The 20,400-nt window shown below is 41.1% G+C and overlaps 1 protein-coding gene across 3 annotated transcripts in view; it reads right to left on the minus strand.

Moving 5' to 3' along the window:
• ASCC3 (activating signal cointegrator 1 complex subunit 3) overlaps positions 1-20,400 on the minus strand; it is a 513,547-nt gene that overhangs the window by 27,133 nt on the left and 466,014 nt on the right. For all 3 annotated transcript variants that reach the window (XM_074948158.1, XM_074948157.1, XM_074948156.1), the window contains exon 37: positions 1,734-1,958. In XM_074948158.1, the coding sequence (XP_074804259.1) occupies positions 1,734-1,958 (225 nt within the window). The remainder of the gene's footprint in view (positions 1-1,733; positions 1,959-20,400) is intronic.

Raw genomic sequence — 20,400 nt, forward strand, 5'->3', positions numbered from 1 at the left:
CTTCATTTTTAAAAAGTGACAACAGTTTTTAAAAATCCCTATCCTGTGATAGGGATTAGCACATTAGTACAAATATTTGTACTAAAAATAACTAAAAAGATCTTTAGTTCACTTTTTTCCCTAACTATTTCTATGTAGTAAAAACTCATGGATACGACAAAATATTATTTAAATGAATTACGTGCTTTATATGAAATTGAAGTGAAATTTCTGACCTAACTAATGATGTCTATCCTGTGGACTCCATTCATAATCAAAGTTTAAAGAACAAGAATTTCTCTTTAAAATAAATCTTCATCACCTTTGTTTTAGTAATTAGAAATATAGGGAGTGGGGTTCCTTTCAAAACCTGTTTGCCAAGTTTCTGGCTACAGAAATAAAAATATCTGTGATATGATTTGCTTATTACCCTTATCAGACAATGGCACACCTTCTTTGGGAGGAGTGTTGCCATGGGACCTCTCTCATGAACTGGTTTTACAGACTGGCAGCTTGGCACAGCCAATAAAATGACTCTTATTACTTAGTTGTATTAGAACAGTGCCTAAAGGCACAATGAAGATCTGGACCTACTTATGCTAGATCAGTGGTGGGTAACCTGCGGCCCATTAGGGTAATCGGATTATGGGCCGCGAGACATTTTGCTGACATTGACCATCCGCAGGCATGGCCTCCCCGTAGCTCCCAGTGGCTGCGGTTTGCCATTCCTGGCCAATGGGAGCAGCGGGAGGCCATGCCTGCGGACGGTCAACGTTAGCAAAATGTCTTGCGGCCTGCAATCAGATTACCCTGCTGGGGCGCATGCGGCCTGCAGGTTGCCCACCACTGTGCTATACGCTGTACATACAAATAGTAAGACCACCCTCAGGATCTTATAATCTAAGTAGACAAGACAAGAGAAATATTGCTATCCCTATGTTTCGCAGATGGGGAACTGAGGCAGAGACAGATTAAGAGGTTTGTCCAAGGTCACACAAGAACCGAATGCCAATCTCCTGAGTCCGAGTCCTGTATTTAACCACAATACTTTTCTTCCTCTTTAGAAGTAGCAGGTAGAAGCTGGCCTATTTCTGCTTCAAACTACAGCTGCACTTTACCTGCCCCATAGAACTGTGTAAATATTCCTTTTACTCTATTCCAGATTTATACTGCTGCTCTAAAATGTCCTTGATGGGGACAGTTGTGCATGTGGTTGTGTGTTATGGGTTTTCTTTATGGTCAAATTAGAATGCCTGGGGGTATGGGCTTTTTGTGGAACTGCAAAAGTCCCAAACCTGGAGAGTGGTTTAAAATCAGTTTGAATAGTGGCAACCTGCTCTTCCAGCCCTGTGGTAGTTGACAACTGGAGAATATAGCAACTGAAAATCTCATCTAAAATTAGATTGTTAACACCCACAGAGTCAGCACCTATGTACTCGGCATTAACAGTACTGAAAGTTAGTGTTGGTGGAAGTAGTGAAACCAGTGGCAACAACTGTCTCTTTCAAACCAGTACCAATATCTATTGCCATTCAGTTTTATCTTTATTTACGTTCAGTTCTGTAATGTTGTGGGCATTTGGTCACTTTCTAAATAAATTTGTGTCTGTCTGAGGTGGTTCCAGTCCTCAACAAAATCATATTGCAATACATCTCCAGAAAACAATGTGGATTTTTCCTGGACCAAAAAAATATTCTAACACATTAATGCCAAAGAGTAAAGCATCAGATAAAGTACGAAATGGATTACTGTACCTGACATATTCTTATAGACTGGTCCAACACTGTCTTGGTATCAGTAGCATAGTCTGGGCAAGGCAGCATGGCACGACTAAAATGGGCTTGCAGCAGAAGATGTGTTTTTGTGTGGGAACTGTCAAATGAATGAGGATTGACTTCAATGGGAAGATGTTTTGCCAACTCACTGTTCATCTGATCTTCATTGTGTCTCACTGGAAGATCTGCATACTCTTCAGCATCCTTAACAAAAAAAAAAATTAAAAAGGAGGCAAAATAGGTTTTTTAGTACATAAAATGCAAGAAAGCAATTGCAATTAAGTAGAACTTTTTTGCACTGTGCTTCTTTTAGGACATTTATAACAAACTACATGGAAATCAAAATATGTAATAAATAAAGTGGTGGGGTAGCTCCCTTTGGTGGACACCCAGCCAGCCAGTTAGCTATAAAATCCTTCTTGGTAGCTTTTCTCTGCTTGCTTTACCTGTAAAGGGTTAAAAAAGTCCCCCAGGAAAAGAAAAGGAAGGCACCTGACCAAAAGAGCCAATGGGAAGGTAGAACTTTTTAAAATTGGGAAAGAAACTTTTCCTTTGTTTGTTGTTCTCTGGGCTGCAGGGACATGGAGCAGCAATGCTATAAGCAAAAATGCTGTGTAAGGTTTGAACCAGGTATGAAAAAGTATCTTCCATACCTAGAAGAAATAATTTGGATAGGGAATGTTTAGTTAGACGCTATCAGGTTTATTTCTTATTTTGGCTTGTGGATCTCCTCTGTGCTAACCCCAGATGCTTTTGTTTTGCTTGTAACCTTTAAGCTGAACCTCAAGAGAGCTATCTTGATACTTAATTTTTGTAATTGTTTCTTTTAAGATCGAGCAAAAAGCCTAAATTCAAAATGTATTTCCTTTCTTTTTGTTTTTAATAAATTTTACCTTTTTAAAGAACAGGATTGGATTTGTGTGTCCCTAAGAGGTTTGTGCATATGTTGTTTGATTAGCTGGTAGCCACAGCTAATTTCCTTTGTTTTCTTTCTCAGGTGGGGGTAGGGGGTGGGGTGAAAGGGCTTGAGGGTACCTGACTGGGAAAAATTCCCAAGTGCTCCTTCCTGGGTGGTGGCAGCATTTACCAAGCCAAGGTCAGAGAGAAGCTGTAACCTTGGGAGTTTAATACAAGCCTGGAGCAGCAAGTATTAATTTTTAGAATCCTTGTGGGCCCCCACCTTCTGCACTCCAAGTGCTAGAGAGGGGATTCAGCCTTGACAAAGTATATAGCTGAGATTTTGCTAAAAACAACCATTTTGGCTAGTGATGTTTAAACATCCTTTTGCTTACTCCTTTATAAAATAAAAAAAAGAGGCTAGTAAGAAAAACAGTTTGTTAAAATATTCAGGAACCATTAAAGTGTTTGAAATACTCTTTATATATCCGATCTTTATGTTACAGCAGAATAGGGCAGATTTCATAGTAAGTACTGAAATATGCCCTTTAGTCAAATACAGTATTTGAGATCTACTACATAACCTAATAGAGGTAATCTATCACCCTAAATGGCCCATAAAGTGATGTAATGAAGCCCATCTTAGACTTAAAGCAAACCGTCAGTAATGCACATTTTCATTTTTCAGAGAATATCCAAATGTTTCTGCTTTTCTTTACACATTCAAGACACACAGTGGGTTTGAAATCAGTCTAACAACTCTAGTCTGTTTATTTTAAATATTACAAATATTTAACGTCCAAGCAATAGATGATCAATGTCTAAAAGATTCTTAAAACTGCAAACTAATTACTAGGGGTTAAACACTACCTCTCTTCTGTGCCTTGTAGAGGGGCACACATGCTGGCTATGCTTTGCAACTGATGTGTGTGCAAGGGCTTTCTGGAACCTGCACAGGGGGCCTGAGTAACAACAGGAGTACCCTGTGTGTCTGCATGCAAGCTTTTGGGGATGAGCTAGGGACAGGCTGGGCTAGTAGCAAGGGCAGGGCCAGTGAATCTTGTAGTGTACTAATCAACTGTCCCAAGTGGACTGGGAATCCAGCAGCAGGAATACTGCATCCTCCAAATTGTAGCTTTGGCCACTGAGTGGCTCTGCTGTAGTTCTAGGACTTAGAATTGGGGAGGATTCCTTTTCTTCACTGTTCACATGCACCAAGCGCGTCTACTCTGGCTTGGTATGGGAAGGATTTCATAATTTCCTAAAAGTATGAAATTTTGCAAATCAAATAAATATGTGATATCTTTTGTGCCTGTAATTAAAGCAAACAGATTCCTTTTAGCAACTGGGTCAAGGAACATTTTGGTAGTCTGAAAGACAATGCTGTAATAAAAGGTGAATGCCTTCATAACTGTGGATTCAGCAAAGAGACTGAAACTGAAGATAAAATATTCAGGGTTTTGTATCTATCTTGCACTACAGATTTGATATTATGGGCTTTAGTCTCCAATCAGACTTCCTGCAAATCCATACTAATTAAATGTTCACAACGGTAAATAATTCAGAGTGAGATATAGGGGAAAAAAATGCTCTTTTTAGTATACCTTGGTGGACTACCATAATTCATAGTAGCTTAACACCTGATTTATGTCCCAATTTATAGGACACCTTTGGAACTTCTTTGATAAATGTTCTACTGTTAGCCTGTTTAATAATAAACACCATTAACATTATTTTCAAGTTACATTTATGGCACACTGAAATTACACTTACATACTGTAACGTAAATGTGAAAGACTGACCGAGTCTAGAAAGTTTAAGAATAATCAGAAATAAAAGCAGTGTCATTAATTTATTTCATACTTTGAGAACAGATTAAAAGTGAAGACTGACCAAAGACAACTGCTGCTTAATCCTTGATGTCTCTGCCAGATCTCTTGTGAAAACTGCGGTCATTTACTCTCTAAACCTAAGGTCACAATCTTTTAAAGCCCTATAGAATGTTGCATGTTTGCTCGGCTCTTTTATTTAGCTCATGTCCCCTTCAAAGATATTTTAAAGAATATTTACCAAGGAGATTTTTTACTTAGTTTTGCCTTGCAGTTTCAAGCAGCAGCAGGAGACAGGAGCAGGATCAGCTGGGCGATTCCAGCCTGACTGGTATTCCTAAAAATACGTTCTCACTGGTTTTTCCCCAGTACGATGTGTTTTATTTACTTCCAAAACAGTCATCTTATTTCAAACAACTTGCCCACTTAATTTCCTGTGTGTGATTGCTGACTGTAAGTAAGTGAGGTTCATTTTCTTATCTGCATCATGTAGGTAATTAAAGGAAATTGAGAATGGGTAGCGAAGCTTTTATGCAACTGGGAATAAAGCTGAATGGAGGGCACCAAGGTCAGCAGAGTCCATTATATTTTTATGTGAGAGGCCGGTATGTCTGACCTGTCCTTGTTTGTTTAGTGTAGGCTGGACAGACTACTAACTGCAAATCTGTTTCTCTGATTTGCCCAGCTGTCCTTGAATAAAGACATCTTCCATTGCAAATGTTAAATGACAGTGATTGACAACCCTATGATGAACTCTGCTTGTAACCCTCTGCTACTGTTTTCAGATAGCACAAGAAAGGACAGAATAAAGAAACATCCTTCATAATCACCTCAAATGTGTCCTGCTGTTCACTCAGTATTTTCCATTTTCGTTTCCCTTTTCACTACAAACCTCAATCTGTCCTGCAAATGCTATAGACTCAACTATTCCAAGCAATGTACAAAAATATATATTTTACTACATTTTATTTGAATACTGTACATAATTCAAGGTCTGATGAAATGGATTAAGTTGCCGAACAATTTAATGTTATGACACTTCTTAGTTCAAACTTTACAATTAGACCAAAAAGCATTGCTATACATTTTTTTCCTTTCCTTGTTTTTCTCTGACGTCGCGTTAAATCAGTACTATTGTAGCTTACAGTTCACATGCCATATAATCTCTATCTATATGAACACCTGTTGTAAAGCATAACCTGCTTGGATGATAACCAGCAGTTGACTACAGATTTTAATTGTGTACATTACAATCATACATTTGTAGCCCTGTTGCACCTCCCACAGCCCTGCTGGAATGTTATGGGATTCAACCACAATATCTTCCTCTGGCCCCGGAGATGGCAAAGAATTTCAAGCAGCCAAGCTGCCTCCCTCTCTTCCTCTGCTCTTAGTGGTCCCCTTGTGGGACCTACACAAGGTATCAGCCAGGAGGTTAAGGTGGCAGCTGCAGCCCACAATCAAAAGGAGGGGATACGGGGGAGATGGGATGGTGGCAGGAACAGATGGGTTAGACAGCAAGGGGCAGGAGGTGTGGGAGGGGCTGAAGGGACAGCATGGGGAGGACAGTTTAGATCAGGGCCCGAAAAGGCAACACAGAAGGCATGGAACAATTTGAAAGAGGCAGAAAAGAGGGAAGGCTGCTCCAAGATCCCTTACCGAGGATGGCCCAAGATCGCCTAACTGCTCCCTGAACTCGTGAACCCCAGGCTCACATCAGAAACACCCCCAACATCATTACTAACTTCAGGCTACTTCAACACTTCCTCTAGCTTCCCAATCCCTGCCTGGGACTCTCCTAAACCCCTCCCCCACACCACCTCTATGGACCAATGGTCCTGGTTCCTGCAACTCCATGCTTGCTTCTGAGGGATTACAAATAGTGGCTTGTTCTCACTAGTGGGAAATGTCACATCTGAAACTGCACAAAACTTCACAGCTATGTTATACCCATAGACTATAAAGCCAAAAGGCACCAGTGTGATAATCTAATTTGACCTCCTGCATAACATGGCCTATAGGACTTCCTTGAATTAATTCCTCTTTGAGCCAGAGCATGTCCTTTAGAAAAAACATCTAATCTTTATAAAAAAAATTTCCAGTGATTGAGAATACACCAAAGCCCTTAGCAAATTGTTCCAATGGTTAATTACCCTTACTGTTAAAAATGTGCCCCTTATTTCCAGTCTAAATATGTCTAGCTTTAACTTCCAGCCATTTACTTGTTATACCTTTTTCTGCTACATAGAAGAGCCCTCTTTTAACAAATTTCTCTTCCCCACGTAGAGGCTTACAGACTACAATCAAATCACTCCTTAACCTTCTCTCTGATTCAAGACTGAGCTCCTTGAATTTCCCACTCTAAGGCATGTTTTCCAAACCTTTAATCTTTCTTGTGGCTCTTCTCTGAATCCTCTCCACAGCTCAGAAGAATGTTGAAAAACTCAACACCAGAATTGAACACTAGTATTCCAGTAATAGTTTAACCAGTACCAAAATACAGAGATAATATAACCTCCCTACTTCAGATTCTCCTGTTTATACATCCAAACATCCCATTAGCCTTTTTGGCCACAGTATTACATTGGGGGTTCATGATCAGCCGATTATCAACCAAGATTGCCCATTCCTTTTCACAGTCACTGCTTCCCAGGATAGAGTCACTAATCCTGTAAGTATTGTCTACATTTTGTTCCCCTAGTTGTATGATCTTACATTTGGCCATCCTGAAAGCATATTGCTTGCTTTCGCCCAGTTTACCTCGTGATCCGTATCACTCTGTACTAGTGATCCGTCCTCTTCATTAATCATCACTCCCCCAGTCTTTGTGCCATGTGCAAACTTGATTGGTAATGATTTTATGTTTTATTCCAAGTCATTAATAAACACGTTAAATAGCATATTGCCAAGAACTAAGCACTGGGGAACCCCATTAGAAACACATCCACTCAATGACGATTCCCAATTTTCAACGACCTTTTGAGACTTGTTAGCCAGATTTTAATCCACTTGATGTGTGCCATGTTGATTTTGTTTCAAGCTAGTTTCTTAATCAAAATTTCATGTGGTACCAAGCGAATGCCTTACAAAACTCTAAGCATATTATGTCAACACAATTATCTTTATCAATGAAACTTGTAATCTCATCAAAAAAAGATATTAAGTTAGTTTGATCAACTCTGTTTTCCATAAACCCATGTTGACTGGTGTTAGTTATATCACCCTCCTTTAATTCTTTATTAATCAAGTCCCCTATCAACCATTCTATTATTTTGCCCAAGATCAATATCAGGCTGAGAGATCTATAATTACCTGGGTCATGCTGTGTACCCTTTTTAAATATTAGAACATCATTAGCTTTCTTTCAGTCCTCTGAAACTTCCCCAGCGTTCCAAGAAGTATTGAAAATCAACATTAATGGGCCAGAGAGTTTCTCAGCCAGTTTATCCTTTTGATAGTTGTGTAATTATTAAAGGCCAGACCTAAGGCCCATTTAAATCAAAGTCTCAGCCAATTCCCAACTTAGGGCCTGATCCTGCAAGCATTTGCTACTGAGTTAGACCCTGATCCTACAAACACACATCATCATCTATAGGCTCTTGAGTGGCCCCGTTAAGCTTTATGGTAGATACTCAAGATAAGAAGTACCAAGCTTAGTAGTGTTTATAGGACTGGGCCCTTATTTATTTTTTCAGATTCTTCTTCAACCCACAAGAATTACTAACATATTTTGCTTAAATCATAGAATATCAGGGTTGGAAGGGACCTCAGGAGGTCATCTAGTTGAACCTCCTGCTCAAAGCAGGACCAATCCCCAACTAAATCATCCCAGCCAGGGCTTTGTCAAGCCTGACCTTGAAAACCTCTAAGGAAGGAGATTCCAGTGCTTTACCATCCTCCTAGTGAAAACGTTTTTCTAATAGCCAACCTAAACCTCCCCCACTGCAACTTGAGACCATTATTCCTTGTTCTGTTATCTGCTACCACTGAGAACAGTGTAGATCCATCCTCTTTGGACCCCCTTTCAGGTAGTTGAAAGCAGCTATCAAATCCCCCCTCATTCTTCTCTTCTGCAGACTGAACAATCCCAGTTCCCTCTGCCTCTTCTCATAAGTCATGTGTTCCAGACCCCTAATCATTTTTGTTGCCCTCCGCTGGACTCTTTCCAATTTTTCCACATCCTTCTTGTTGTGTGGGGCCCAAAACTGGACACAGTACTCCAGATGAGGCCTCACCAATGTCGAATAGAGGGGAACGATCACGTCCCTCGATACGCTGGCAATGCCCCTACTTATACGTCTAGCCTCAAGGGCACACTGTTGACTCATATCCAGCTTTTTGTCCACTGTAACCCCTAGGTCCTTTTCTGAAGAACTGCTGCCTAGCCATTTGGTCCCTAGTCTATAGCAATGCATGAGATTCTTCCATCCTAAGTGCAGGACTCTGCACTTGTCTTTGTTGAACGTCCTCAGATTTCTTTTGGTCCAATCCTCTAATTTGTCTAGGTCCCTTTGTATCCTATCCCTATCCTACAGCATATCTACCACTCCTCCCAGTTTAGCGTCATCTGCAAACTTGTTAAGGGTGCAGTCCACACCATTTTCCAGATCCTTAATGAAGATATTGAAGAAAACCGGCCCCAGGACTGACCCTTGAGGCACTCCGCTTGATACCGGCTGCCAACTAGACATGGAGTCACTGATCACTACCTGTTGAGCCTGACGATCTATCCAGCTTTCTATCCACCTTATAGTCCATTCATCCAGCCCATACTTCTTTAACTTGCTGGCAAGAATACTGTGGGAGACCGTATCAAAAGCTTTGCTAAAGTCAAGGAATAACACATCCACTGCTTTCCCCTCATCCACATAGCCAGTTATTTTGTCACAGAAGGCAATTAGATTAGTCAGGCATGACTTGCCCTTGGTGAATCCATGCTGACATGTCCTGATCACTTTCTTCTCCTTTAAGTGCTTCAGAATTGATTCCTTGAGGACCTGCTCCATGATTTTTCCAGGGACTGAGCTGAGACTGACTAGCCTGTAGTTCCCCAGATCCTCCTTCTACCCCTTTTTAAAGATGGGCACTACATTAGCCTTTTTCCAGTCATCCGGTTCCTCCCCCAATCGCCATGAGGTTTCAAAGATAATGGCCAATGGCTCTGCAATCACATCTGCCAATTCCTTTAGCACTCTTGGATGCAGCGCATCTGGCCCCATGGACTTGTGCTCGTCCAGCTTTTCTACATAGTCCCGAACCACTTCTTTCTCCATAGAGGGCTGGTCACCTCCTCCCCATGCTGTGCTGCCCAGTGCAGTAGTCTGGGAGCTGACCTTGTTCGTGAAGACAGAGACAAAAAAAGCATTGAGTACATTTGCTTTTTCCACATCCTCTGTCACTAGGTTGCCTTCCTCATTCAGTAAGGGGCCCACACTTTCCTTGACTTTTCTTCTTGTTGCTAACATACCTGAAGAAACCTTTCTTGTTACTCTTAACTTCTCTTGCTAGCTGCAACTCCAAGTGTGATTTGGCCTTCCTAATTTCACTCCTGCATGCCTGAGCAATATTTTTATACTCCTCCCTGGTCATTTGTCCAATCTTCCACTTCTTATAAGATTCTTTTTTGTGTTTAAGATCAGCAAGGATTTCACTGTGAGGCCAAGCTGGTCACCTGCCATATTTACTATTCTTTCTATACATCGTGATGGTTTGTTCCTGTAACCTCAATAAGGATTCTTTAAAATACAACCAGCTCTCCTGGACTCCTTTCCCCCTCATGTTATTTTCCCATGGGATCCTGCCCATGAGTTCCTGAGGGAGTCAAAGTCTGCTTTTCTGAAGTCCAGAGTCCGTATTCTGCTGCTCTCCTTTCTTCCTTGTGTCAGGATCCTGAACTCGACCATCTCATGGTCACTGCCTCCCAGGTTCCCATCCACTTTTGCTTCCCCTACTAATTCTTCCCGGTTTGTGAGCAGCAGGTCAAGAAGAGCTCTGCCCCTAGTTGGTTCCTCCAGCACTTGCACCAGGAAATTGTTCCCTACACTTTCCAAAAACTTCTTGGATTGTCTGTGCACCGCTGTATTGCTCTCCCAGCAGATATCAGAGTGACTGACGTCTCCCATGAGAACCAGGGCCTGCAACCTAGTAACTTCCGTTAGTTGCCGGAAGAAAGCCTCATTCACCTCATCCCCCTGGTCCGGTGATCTATAGCAGACTCCCACCACAACATCACACTTGTTGCTCACACTTCTAAACTTAATCCAGAGACTCTAAGGTTTTTCTGCAGTTTCATACTGGAGCTCTGAGCAGTCATACTGCTCTCTTACATACAACTCCCCCATCTTTTCTGCCCTGCCTGTCCTTCCTGAACAGTTTATATCCATCCATGACAGTAAACCAGTCATGTGAGTTATCCCACCAAGTCTCTGTTATTTCAATCACATCATATAAAATGAATGATGAAATGTGGATTTACACTGCTAGTACATCTTCCGTAAAATTGAAGTTTTTTATTTTTAAGCAGCTAGCACACGCTGCCATCTACATTTAACTAAGACACAAGAGGATGCTTGTGCAGTGTAGACAATTACAGGATCAATAGGAACAAAAAAAGAAGCTTTATGTTTTAATTTAAATTCAGTCATGGAACAGTAAAACTTAAAAAGTTAATGAGTTCTAGACTTTAAGTAGCAGTTGATTAATTTGTAACAATGAGGCTCTAAAAGAAACCAAAATTAGTTTCTCACATTCCAGGACTGAAGTTGTAGTCTTTATTTATTTATTTTTAAGCAACAGTATATTGGTAAACACCATGGAACTGACTAACTGAATTTGTGTTTATTTTCTTTGGGTTGATCAAGTGAACACAAATATTACGTATCTTTAATATTTTTTAAAAATATCCTGATACACATTTGTTGTGTCTAAGCAAGCCAATGTTAAAGAAAAAAAAATCTGCTACCTATAACTATTTATTAATTGCCATGAATTATCCAATATTAAATTTTTAAAGCAAACTAATAAAGGAGTAACTGTTATGATGAGAAAAAAGATGGGGAAAGTTTTTAATATCACATGTCAATCAAGCTATCTTAATTAACTAATTAAGTGTTAATTAATACTGGGCCAGACAAATGGTCCATGTAACCCAGTATTCTGTCTTCTGACAGCAGCCGGTGCCAGATGCTTCAGAGGGAACGAACAGAAGAAGGCAATTTTTGAGTGATTCATTCTCTGTCATCCAGTCCCTGCTTCTGGCAGTCAGAAGTTTATGGACATCCTGAGCACAGGGTTGCAACCCTGACCATTTTGGCTAATAGCCATTGATGGACCTATCCTCCATGAACTTATCTAATTCTTTTTTGAACCCAATTATAGTTTTGGCCTTCACAGCTTCCCCTGGCAATGAGTTCCACAGGTTGATGGAACATTGTGTGACACAGTACTTCCTTTTGCTTGTTTTAATCCTGCTACCTATTAATTTCATTGGGTGGCCTCTTGTTCTTGTGTTATGTAAAGGGGTGAATAATACTTCCTTATCCACTTTCTCCACACCATTCATGATTTTATAGACCTCTTATAATATCACCCCTTAGTCCCAGTCTTCTTAGTCTCTCCTCATATGCAAGCTGTTCTATACTCCTATTCATTTTTGTTGTCCTCATCTGTACTTTTCCAATTCTAACATATCTTTTTTGAGATGGTGTGACCAGAACTGCATGCAGTATTCAAGGTGTGGGAGCACCATGCATTTATATAATGGCATTGTGATATTTCCTGTCTTATTATCTACCCTTTCCTAATTGTTCCTAATGTTCTGTTAACTTTTCTGGCTGCTGCTGCACAGTGAGCAGGCGTTTTTCACCAACTATCCACAATGACTCCAAGATCTCTTTCTTGAATGGCAACAGCCAATTTAGACCCCATCAGTTTCTATGTATAGTTGGGATTATGTGCAGTACTTTGAATTTATCAACAATGAATTTCATCTACCATTTTGTTGCCCAGTGACCCAATTTTGTGACATCCCTTTGCAACTCTAGCTGTGAACTGAACTATCTTGAATAATTTAGTATCGTCCTCAAACTTTGATACCTCACTGTTCAATCCCTTTTCCAGATCATTTATGAATATGTTGAACACCCTTTGTTTCCTATCTTTTAACCAGTTACTGAGCTATGAGAGGACCTTCTCTCTTATCTCAGGACTGTTAGCTTTGCTTAAGAGCCTTTGGTGAGGGACCTTATCAAAGGCTTTCTGAAAGTCCAAGTACACTACATCACCCTTGTCCACGTTTTTTCACACCCTCAAAGAATTCTAATAGATTGGTGAGGCATGATTTCCCTTTACAAAAAGCAACATATTGTATTCATCTGTCTTTCTGATAATTCTGTACTTTACTATAGTTTCAACCAATTTGGCTGGTACTGAAGCTAGGTTTACCAGCCTGTAATTGCCAGGATCTCCTCTGGAGCCTTTTAAAAAAAAAAATCAGAGTTACATTCGCTATCCTCCAGTTATCTGGCACCAAGGCTGATTTAAGCGGTGGGTTACATACCCTAGTTAGTAGTTCTGTAGTTTCATATTGGAGCTCCAGCAGAACTCTCGGGTGGATAGCATCTGGTCCTGGTGACTTATTACTGTTCAACATATCAATTTGTTGCAAAACCTCCTTTATTGAGACACCTCAATTTGGGACAGTTCCTCAGACTGATCCCCTAAAAAGAGTGGTTCAGATGTGGCAAACTCCCTCAGATCATTTGCAATGAAGACTGATGCAAAGGATTAATTTAGTTTCTCCACAACTGCTTTGTCTTCCTTGAGTGCTCTTCTAGCACCTTGATTGTCCAATGGCTCTGCTGATTGCTTGGCAGGCTTTCTGCTTCTGATGTACTTAGAATTTTTTTTTTTTTTTGCTGATAGTTTTTTTGGTCTTTTGCTAGTTGCTCTTCAAATTCTTTTTTGGCCTGACTAATTAAACTTTTGCACTCAACTTGCCAGAGTTTATGCTCCTTTTTATTTTCATTGATAGAATTAGATTTCCAATTTTTAAAGGATGTCTCTTTGCCTCTAACTGCCTCTTTTATTCTGTTTAGTCATGATAGCATTTTTTTGATTCTCTTAATTTCCTTTTTGATTGGGGGTATACATTTAGTTCTTCTTCAATTCTTAGCCAACAGCCGGCCACAGAGATAATTTGACATTTGGTCCATTCCTGTGGGGCTGCAAGGGCTTGACAGGCCAAGAGTACAATGTCGGAACAGACTTGATGCACCCATGTAATACGGGGTCTGCCGCTGGGCTACCTACACCCTTCAGTTGGTGGAATTTTATCCCAGATGTTACAAGCCACCCAGAGAATGGTGTTTGCCGGAACATCTTGTGGCGTTCTGGTGACATGTCCAACAAGCATAAGATGCTATCTGTGGACAATGGCCCCAGTAGTATGTAGACTGGAGCGACCGTTCAAGTCTGCATTACGAATGAAGTTGTTACACTTTATGCCCAATATAGGACGTTGACATTTTGTGTAGAAAGCCTCCACCTTTGTCCAGTCTGAGCAGCATAGCGTACATGTTTTGCAGCCGTACAGCAGTATGGAGAGGATATGGATTGAATAGATTCTGAATTTTCACTACGAGCCTCTATTACTATTTTTAAATAGTTCCCAGGCAGCTTGCAGGCATTTCATTCTTATGACTATTCCTTTTAATTTCCATTTAACTAACTTCCTCATTTTTGTGTAGTTTCCCTTTTTGAAGTTAAAGGATACGGTGATGGATTTCTTTGGTATTTCCCCGCCTAGAAGGACTTTACATTTAAGTACATTATGTTCGCTATTATGTAAAATGAAAAAGATAGAGGAGTTTTTACATTATTTTACATAATCCATTAGTTGGCCCAATAAAGGTATTCATTTCTAATTAATTGCACAAATTATACAAATCTGCATGGAATCAGAAAAATAAAACTTGCTACAACTTTAACTAATTTTTTCATAGGGATTGTCATATATTGTACAGTATTCTGCAATCATCACTTATATACACTACAGTATACATTTGTTTCCATGTAACTTAAGGTTCAAAGGTAAGCCAATATTGAATTTCAGGAAGATTTTTCCAGGTGAAAATACCTAAGTGTTTTAGTTTCAATTTTTATCCTCAAATCAATTCCTGTACATTTTAGAAATGGGGGTAAGAAATTAACATTCACTGTGGTACTATTATTATTTATATTGTAACAACACCTGCAGGCCCCAGTCAAGACTGGGGTTCGATTGTGCAAAGACTGCTCCTACCACAAAGACTTTCAGTATAAGGCCCTGTCCTATCAGTGGGCCTCCATGTGGATGCTGCAGTCTGCCTGTGTAAGTAAATTGAGGATTGTGGTCTTCAAACACACAGGCTATGTCTGTTCTTACAGCAGCATATAGAGAACATACACCCCTCCCCACCCAGCACGGGTATAAATAGCAGTATAGATGGTGAGGCATTGCTTAGGCAAGTAAAGACACGCCTGAACCTTAGGGTATATACTCTACATGCCCAGGCAGTGCCTCCCTGGTCTATGCTGCTATTTTTGGCCGCTGCAGAGAAAGGCTCCAGCAGTGGGGAAAGACTCCAGAAGCTCACACAGCAGCGAGGACCAAGCCTGCTTTTCCTTGAGGCATGTAGTTACACGCATCCTACATGCCATTGCCAGTGTAGACAAGGCCTTAAGCATTTGTGTGTAACTTATCTCATGTGAGTAGTCCCTAGGGCTCCACAAAGGCACAGAGCTCCACTCATACAGATTCAGCACAGGATCAGGGGCCCAATTTAAAACAAGATGGAACAAGAAGGTTTACCCAGCAACCGGGGGGTGGGGGGTGTGGGAGAAAGAACAAGAGTAATAGTGATAACATGAAATTTCATAGGAAGCTGGAGCACACACCTTGATTTCCTGATCAGTTACAAGAGATTATTATTATTGTTAAACCTCTGTCTATTTCCAACAATTAGTTTTAATAAATTATGCTAGTTTACAGCATGTTTTTGTTTGTTTTTAAACCTCTGCTTTTTTCTGTTTTATTTATTCTTCTGCTAATTTCCAATGTTTAGAATGTATTATTTCTCTGCACATTTCCTGTTTGTTTATACCTCTGTTTAGCTTACCAATAGGTATATACATAAGTTGATTTTCAAAGCAGTCTAGGGGAGTTTAGACACATATTTCCCATTATTTTGTTTTAAAAATCTCAAGCATATGTTTTTTAATCCTCTACTGTTGCCTAAGTTATAATTAAAACAATACAAAATAATACAAAGTAACACAAACACCACAAGTTCCTTGGCCACGCTTTCTTTCACTGTCTAGGCTCTTCCCAAAGTCCAGGCCATTGTTACATGCAGACAGTTAAAACATCTCACACCTCGGGACTAATTTATGAAAAATATATCCATATGACCAATACTAGTATATTTTATCTTCATATCTTTGTTTTGTTACAAGTGTAAAACAGATTTATAAGGGAAAACATCAAACTTACACAGATGTGCAAGCAGCTGGAATTCAGTCAAGCAGATTTATGTGCAGAAATCTAATATATGCATGAAGAAACACCTCTTTTTTACCCATGCCAAAAGTGACCACATGGTTAACAGCTGGATTTCAGGAGTATCCTTAAAATTAGATTATATTGAAAAATTAGATTAGAGAAGTACCCGCTAGCATCACTGTACCTAAAATTATATCAGCATTAGTGACTCCATTATAAATTCCATTTTTAAGGAGTTTATTGCTGGCCCATAAAAGTTTGTTCTTTGGTTTCAGTTTCACAAGATGTAATTTATGTTTTTAAAGTTTTAAAAAATCCATTTAGATGTTTCTTCATTCTTACAGATATAAAGGGTCTAGGACAGTATCCCAATTAAAAAGAGTAATAAATGGGCATTATTAATTCTGAGCTGTTTTAGGGACAAATATCATGCACGTTTTCCAGCTTCCCATTCTAGGCAAAAGAAAAGAGATCTCTGTCAGACTGCTGAAGTCCCTGCACTACACATTTGTATTTAGAATGGAAACTCTTAATTAGACTAACCCTTTGGGATAGAGACCTTCTTCACTCTGTTATAGTTATTCAACCTCAGTATCACTGCATTGACTTCAACGGGTAATTTTTGAGGGGCAAAGCTCTACATTTGTGGGGAAGTTATTAAATAGTAGCTTGGTGCAGGCTTGGAATGTAAGATTAACTACCAAAGGAAATAGACTGGTAGGTAGGCAAGTTTAGGAAAGGTGCAAGACACATTTATCACATGGATATCACCTCCGTATATGTACAATGTATGATTGTTCACACGCACAGCATACATGCTTTATTCGCCTACTATAGCTTTGTGCTACTAAGGCCACAGGATCGCTAGAGTCAGGAAGGTCATCCTTGAAATCACTGCAGAATTTCCTTTTGTGGAAAGGCTGTGCAGAAAAAGCTAGTCCTGAGGATGAATTTAAATGAACACAGTATGATCCCTTGGTGCACAAGAAGGTGGAGTCTATTCCAAGAATAGAGAACAGTGAAGAAGGAATGAAAACAGGAAAGTAAACATAGTTATGGTGCTAGCCTGGGGCTCTGGAGGCCTAGGTTCAAATTCCCTGCTCTGCAACAGACTTCCTGGGTGACCTTGGGCAAATCACAATCTGTAAAATCTGTAAAAAGTACTTCCTTCCTTCCTCACTGGTGTGTTGTGAAGATAAATACATTTGTGAGACATTCAGGTGCTACAGTCATGGTATCATATACATACCTTAGATCAGGGGTCTCAAACACGTGGACCACAGGCCACATTTCCTGCGGTCCGCCATAGCTCCCCTCACCCCCTGCCCCTCCGCCTCCATCCCCACTCCTCTGCCTACCTCCCAGCGCTTCCTGCCGCCAAACAGCTCTTAGGACTTTCCAGGAGGGAGCAGGGACGCGGCACGCTCAGGGGAGGAGGCAGAGAAGAGGTGTGGCTGGGGCGGGGATTTGGGGAAGGGGTTGGAATAGGGAAAGGGAGGGGGCGGAGTTGGGGCAGGGACTTTGGGGAAGGGGTTGGAATGGGGGCAGGGAGGGGATGGGAAGAGGCAGGACAGGGGCAGGGCCTCATGGAAGGGGTGAAGTGGGGGCAGGGCCAGGGGCAGAGGGAGGGGCTTTTGTAACTTTGTATGAAAAGGTATCAGTAATGCGGCTCTCGGGCCAATGTACTAGTCCTTATGCGGCCCTCGTGGTGATTTGAGTTTGAGATCCCTGCCTTAGATAATACATACAAAGGGAGTGATCAAGGAGGAAGGATTGGATGGAGCGAGACAGAGAAGGAAATGAGTGCAGACTCACTGACTGTGAGCATAAAAAGCATGAACGAGATCTGAAAAGTGAGGAGAAGTTAGTGAAGGGATTCCAGCAGAGGACTGACATGGTCTGATCAGTAGGTCAGGAAGATGGTTTTAGCTGCAGCATTTGAATGGAGATGAGGGATGGAAGCAGGGAGGCTGCAAAGGAAGCAGTTGAAGGAATCAAGCTGAGAGATGACAAAAGAATGGACAACAGCTTTAGTGTTAGAGATGCAGAGGAAGGGATATATTTTAGTGGTGTTTTAAAGGGGAAAGAGTGAAGAGTTGCTTTGCTATAATTGAAAATATTTGGTTTGAAATAAAGTTAACAACTGATCGCTATGTCTTACAGCGATGTGCATACACACAGCGCCATCCCTAGACATTTTCATGCCCTAAGCAGCCCCCCCATGGTGGGGACGACTGGTCCCAAGCCTCCGTGGGGGTGCAGGAACAGGCTTGGGGGGCAAGGGGAAAACCGCCCCCCAGCACGAGCTGGCGGAGCGGGTTGGGGCTGGGTTGCTCCACTTCCCGCTGCCCAGTGAGTGCAGGACGCGCCTGACTTCTGCTGCAGTCCCCCAGGATGTAGCTCAGGGGAACGGGCGGAGTGGGGGAGGGGCGGGGGTGGAGCAGAGGTGCGGCGGAGCAGGGGCAGGGGCTTTGGGGAAGAGGCGGATGCAGCTTTCCTGGCCGGCTCAGCCAGCTGGCGGATTGGGCTGGCTGGCAGCTGCGTAGGGCACCAGGAAATTTGGGGCAATTTGGTATCCCAAATTTCCTGGTGCCCTACGCAGCTGCGTAGGATGCATATGGGTAAGGATGGCCCTGCATACACAGTACTGTAAAGGTTCTTCAGAGCTTTAAACATGCATCTAAGTTTAATGCCCTCAGGGTAAGCACAATGGGTGTCTAACTTTCCTCAGGTGTTCTGGTGTCCCCAGGGATAGTAATGAGGGCTGAAGAGAGTCCTTCAGATATGCTACTGGCAACACAGCTAGTTGTATTAATCTTCTCATGTGTTTGGACCTTTAATAGAGGAACAAGCACAGCTCAATGCCCTTCCTGTGAAACAAATGTTCTCCTGTATCTTTTCTATTTGCCATCTGAGTAGTGGTTTATACATTTTTATAGCTAAAAAATAAATGACAGAAACATATCTTGTGGGAGTCAAAATACATCACAATTTAAAAGGCAGCAGCAGAGTGTCTGAACAAGGGGGCCAGGGGACAGCTTTTGGAGGGGCATGTTCTGTGCCCCCTGCCGCGGTCCAGGAGGAGCGCGCTGTCCCTGCTGTGGCATGGAGGAGCTGTCAGCTACCACTGCCATGGCCCCGGGGCCGGAGGAGCTCACTCTCCCTGCCGCAGCGCCAGGGCAGTTCTGTGTCCCCACCGATTGTCAGTGGGGCTGTGCCCCGGCTTGCTCCCCCTTGTGCATGTCCCTGAGTGAGGCAGTGCTGGTCTGAATATTTTTCATCTGACCTGATTTTAAAAACTGAACTGGGATAGGATGGGAGACCTCTGAGGAACACCTGAAGCTATGGAACACATCTATCTTTTGTAAGTCATGCAAATCTTTGCCTTAATTTGTTTTCTGAAAAGAAATATTTAAAGTTTAATTTGTAACTAAGTGTTGGGATCTAAAGCATCACAAATTTCAGCAGTGGGCTCTTTACTTTGTTGAGAACACCACATATATCAATGGCCAGGAGAAATAGTCTACATTTGAATTCCAAGGCTTCTTACTTAAACGAATTACAGTGAAGAAAGAAGAGCACACAGCACAGTTTGATTTTTTTTTAAATGGCTGCATCTGATAAACACCATTCATTGTACAATTACAAACGCCATAAAAATAATAAGGGAAATCTCATGTGAAGCACAAGCTGGAGCAGTGAAACAGTTCAGTGATTGCTTAAAACTGCATGAAGGGTTTAGATTTCACAAGTTCACCTCTTACCTAAATGTTCAAGCTACAAACTACTAATGGCATTTCTGATGACCAGAGGTCAGGAGTCTAAAAGACCTTTGCCACTGTGCACAGAGCAATAGAAGGTCAGCTATCTTAGCTACCAGTACTGGGGAATGACTCAACAGCTTGGAATACATCTAAAGTGTAAAGTTAAATTACAGACATTTGCTTCAGCATGGGAGATGCTAGGAGAAAAAGTGCTAACACAGTGGAAAGAAATTGGCGTCCAAAACAATGATCTGATATCTGAAAAAAAATGTGTTTAGCACATATTAGTGACATCTGCAATAAGAAACTGAATTTATTTAGTGCATTTTTAAAGCCCTCAAAGCACATTACAAACACTAAGTTTCACAGCACCAGTGAAATACAGTAAGTATTGTAATTATTGTACTTGTTTTACAGCTGGGTAAATAGAATACTGATTAAAAATAATTACTTGCATTTTAAAAAGATTTTCTTAGTGTAAAATGCACACACTGATAAAACATATTAAAAATGAAGAATGAACGATTGATAGCTTACTGACTTTTGGTTCTCACAATCTACAATGTTTCTCATGGAAATTTGGGAACGATCACCATGGAAAGTGAGGGGAAAAAGAC

This window comes from Natator depressus, chromosome 3 (genome assembly GCF_965152275.1).
Source record: "Natator depressus isolate rNatDep1 chromosome 3, rNatDep2.hap1, whole genome shotgun sequence".
In the NCBI taxonomy this organism is placed as follows: Eukaryota; Metazoa; Chordata; order Testudines; family Cheloniidae; genus Natator; species Natator depressus.